We start from the raw sequence: 4,039 nt of genomic DNA, 5'->3' as shown, positions 1-4,039 counted from the left end.
GACAGGACAATGGGCAGTGGGCACAAACTGGAACTTAGGAAGTTCCATCTGGATTTGAGAGAGAACTTAACAGTGACAAAGCCCTGGGTCAGGCTGCCCAGGGTGGTGGTGGAGTCTCCTTCTCTGGAGACATTCAAGACCCCCCTGGATTCAGCCTTGGGGAATGTGCTCCAGGGGGATCCTGCTCTAGTAGGGGGTTGGATTCCATAATCTGTAGAGGTTCCTTCTAACTCCAGTTGTGACCACCCACTGGTGATGCCCATGGCACCTTCCTGGTGGGGTCTAACACTGCCTCTGGTCCTCCCCACAGCCCACAGATGACATTGTTCTGATGGCCCAGACCCTGGAGAAGATCTTCCTGCAGAAGGTGGCTCAGATGCCACCAGAAGAGCAGGAGATCGTGGTGCCGGTGGCCAAGAACAGCCACAAGAAGGGAGCATCCAGAGCAGCAGGTATGGTCCCACCACCTGGGGTGGGATGGTCACTTGGGTGGGGGATTGGTGGGGTCCCAGGGGGGTGGTGGGACCCCAGAGGTGGGATTGTGGTGGCTCCTTGATGCGCCAGAGATGCTGATGGAGGATGGGGGGGATCTTGTCTCTCCCCAGCGCTCCTGGCGGGGCTGACGGCTGCCCAGCAGGTCCCAGCTGTCTCCTCGGTGTCCCACGTCTACACCCCAAGTCCTGACATCCCCACCACCATTGTCAACATCCCCCACCCCTCAGTCATTGCCACCCCCCTCCTCAAATCGCTGCACTCGCCCACCCCGCCCGTCCTGGCACCACCCGCGCCCACCCAGCCTGTGGCCAAGGTAGGAGCACAGGGGGTGGTGGGGATGGTCCTCCAGGGCAAGGGACATGGTTCTTGTCCTCTGTTTTTCTCTGGGGAGACCCCAGCTGGAGAACTGGCTTCAGTTCTGGAACCCCCAACATCAAAAGGACATGGAGCTCCTGGAGAGAGTCCAGAGGAAGCTCCAGGGAGACCTTGGAGCACCTTCCAGTTCCTGAAGGGGTGGCAGGCTCTGGTACAACTGACCAATCATAAGTGTCCACGTACGTACGGGAAGAGAGTAAATAAGTGCCTGTCATTTCTAATAAAGTGAAGACGTTTGCTCTATCAATCATATTGATTGGCTGCATTCTTCCCTCGCCGACGCCTCCGCGACAACAAATGGCGCCTGGAACAGGGACGTGGAGACTGAAGATCTGAAAAGAGGACCCAAAGATCTGAAAAGAGGACCCAAAAATCGGAGCGGGGACCCAGAGATCTAAACGAGGGCCCACGGATCCGAATGGGGACCTAAAAGACCCGACCGGGGATGTAAAAGATCCGACCGGGGACCTAAAGGTCTGAATGGGGACCTAAAAGATCTGAACGGAGACCTGAAGATTGAATGGGGACCTAAAGATCCAAACGGGGACCTAAAGATTGAATGGAGACCTAAAAGATCCGACTGGGGACCTAAAGATCCGACCCGGGACCTGAAGATCCGAACGGGGACCTTAAAGATTGAATGGAGACCCCTCCAGCCCATGACCTTCAGGGCCCCTCCAGCCCATGACCTTCAGGGCCCCTCCAGCCCATGACCTTCAGGGCCCCTCCAGCCCATGACCTTCAGGGCCCCTCCAGCCCATGACCTTCAGGGCCCCTCCAGCCCATGACCTTCAGGGCCCCTCCAACCCATGATCTTCAGGGCTACTCCAACCCATGATCTTCAGGGCCTCTCCAACCCAACCCACGACCTTTGAAGATCCCTCCAACCCAACCCATTATATTCAGGGTTCCTCCAACCAATGATCTTTAGGGCCCATCAAACCCAACCTACGACTTTGAAGATCCCTCCAATCCAACCCATGATCTTCAGGATCCCTCCAACCCAACCTACAACCTTTTGAAGACCCCTCCAGCCCAACCCATGATCTTCAGGATCCCTCCAACCCAACCTACAACCTTTTGAAGACCCCTCCAGCCCAACCCATGATCTTTAGGGCTTCTTCAGCCCAACCCATGATCTTTAGGGCTTCTCTAGCCCAACCCATGATCTTTAGGGCTCCTCCAGCCCAACCCATGATCTTTAGGGCTCCTCCAGCCCAACCCATGATCTTTAGGGCCCTTCCAACCCAACCCACAACCTCCTGAAGACTCCTCCAAGCCATCCCATTCCATGACTCTCTTTGTTTTCCTGGCAGAAGAAGGGGGTGAAGCGGAAAGCAGACACCACCACCCCCACCACCACGGCCATCATCGCCACCAGCGGCGAGTCCTCCCCGTCGGCCACGTTGCTGGAGGCCAAAGCCGCCAAGATCCCGGCGCGTCGGGAGAGCGGTCGTCCCATCAAACCCCCCAGGAAGGATCTCCCAGATTCCCAACAGCATCAGACCTCCAAGAAGGGGAAGTTGTCAGAGCAGCTCAAGTACTGCAACGGGATCCTGAAGGAGCTGCTCTCCAAGAAGCACGCGGCCTACGCTTGGCCCTTCTACAAGCCCGTTGATGCCTCGGCCCTGGGGCTGCACGACTATCACGAGATCATCAAGCACCCCATGGACCTCAGCACCATCAAGGTGGGGGGTTGAGAGGCTTGGGAGGCTTTGTTTTGGGAGACCTTCTCAGTGGGGTCCTTCTCAGTGGGTCTTTCTGTGCCCACTGTGGTGGCACCTTCTCAGTTGCTTGCCTAGGGTGGTGGAACCTCCCCAGTTAGGTCCACGAGTGCCCACCATGGTGGGATCTTCCCAGTTGTGCCATTCACAATTGGGTCCTTGGGTGCCCACCGTGGCAGGACCTTCTTGATTGGGTGTCTAGGGTAGTGAGACTTTTCCAGTTGGGTCCATGAGTGCCCAGGGTGGTGGGACCTTCCCAGTTGGATCCATGATTACTCAGGGTGCTGGGATTTTCCTAGTTGGGTCCACGGGTGCCCACCGTGGTGGGATCTTTCCAGTTGTGTTCTTCCATTTGGGTCCCTGGGTGCCCAGTGTGGTGGGACCTGCTCAGTTGGCTCCATGGGTGCCCAGGGTGGTGAAACCTCCCCAGTTGGATCCATGGGTGCCCACTGTGGTGGGACCTTTTCAGTTGGGTCCTCCCTAGTTATAGGTCCCTGGGTGTCTAGGGTGGTGGGACCTTCTCAGTTGGGTCCTTCTTGGTTGGGTCTTTGGGTGGCCAGGATGGTAGGACCTTCTCAGTTGGGTGCCCACCATGTTGGAACTGTGTCAATTGGGTGCCCACCATGGTGGGACCTTTCCAGTTGGTCCTTGAGTACCCAGGGTGATGGGATCTTCGCAGTCCTCTCCTTGCTTGCCCACTGTGGTGCGACCTTCTCAGTTGGGTTCTTGGCTGCCCACCATGATGGTGCTGTCTCAGTTGGGTCCATGGGTGCCATGGTGGGATCATCCCAGACCTGAGGGTGAAGGAGCCTTTTTTTGGAGCCCCCTTATCCATCTCCACCCTCCCCACAGCGGAAGATGGAGAACAGGGACTATCACGACGCGCAAGAATTCGCCGCCGATGTCCGGTTAATGTTCTCCAACTGCTACAAATACAACCCCCCTGACCACGACGTGGTGGCCATGGCTCGCAAACTACAGGTGAGTGGGGTGTCCCCAAGTGTCCGTGTGTCCCCCCAGAGTGTCCCCCCACCCCCAACTCTCCCAACAAACCCCCCCCTGCTCCCCAGGACGTCTTTGAGTTCAGCTATGCCAAGATGCCCGACGAGCCGCAGGACGCCAGCCCGCCCTCGGTGTCTGCTCCTCTCCCCGGTGCTCTTTCCAAATCCTCCTCTGAGGAATCTTCCAGCGACGAGGATGAGGATGAGGAGGATGAAGATGACGAAGAGGAGGAGGAGAGCAGCAGTGAGAGCTCCTCAGAGAGTGAGGAGAGCTCGGACTCAGAGGAGGAACGTGCCAACAGGTTGGCGGAGCTGCAGGAGCAGGTGAGTGGCCGGAGCAGAGCCCGAGTCTTCTCCTCCCACCAAGGAGCTGCTCCCCACGTCCCCCCTCACCCCCCGTGTCTCCCCCCACAGCTGCGGGCCGTGCACGCGCAGGTGGCTGGC

The 4,039-nt window shown here is 57.9% G+C and overlaps 1 protein-coding gene across 1 annotated transcript in view; it reads left to right on the top strand.

The window, feature by feature from the left end:
- Positions 1–310: 310 nt before the first annotated feature.
- The window catches only part of LOC104385303 (bromodomain-containing protein 2-like), a gene marked incomplete at its 5' end in the record, with an annotated part of 5,679 nt that continues 1,950 nt past the window's right edge, over positions 311–4,039 (top strand). The window contains 6 exons of the mRNA XM_009993739.1: positions 311–452; positions 606–808; positions 2,187–2,558; positions 3,447–3,575; positions 3,665–3,919; positions 4,010–4,030. Coding sequence (XP_009992041.1) covers positions 311–452; positions 606–808; positions 2,187–2,558; positions 3,447–3,575; positions 3,665–3,919; positions 4,010–4,030 — 1,122 coding nt within the window. The remainder of the gene's footprint in view (positions 453–605; positions 809–2,186; positions 2,559–3,446; positions 3,576–3,664; positions 3,920–4,009; positions 4,031–4,039) is intronic.

The sequence above is a fragment of the Chaetura pelagica genome, unplaced genomic scaffold, assembly GCF_000747805.2.
Source record: "Chaetura pelagica isolate M959 unplaced genomic scaffold, ChaPel_1.0 scaffold1473, whole genome shotgun sequence".
Taxonomy (NCBI): Eukaryota; Metazoa; Chordata; class Aves; order Apodiformes; family Apodidae; genus Chaetura; species Chaetura pelagica.
This window is presented reverse-complemented; position numbering and strand designations above follow the sequence as displayed.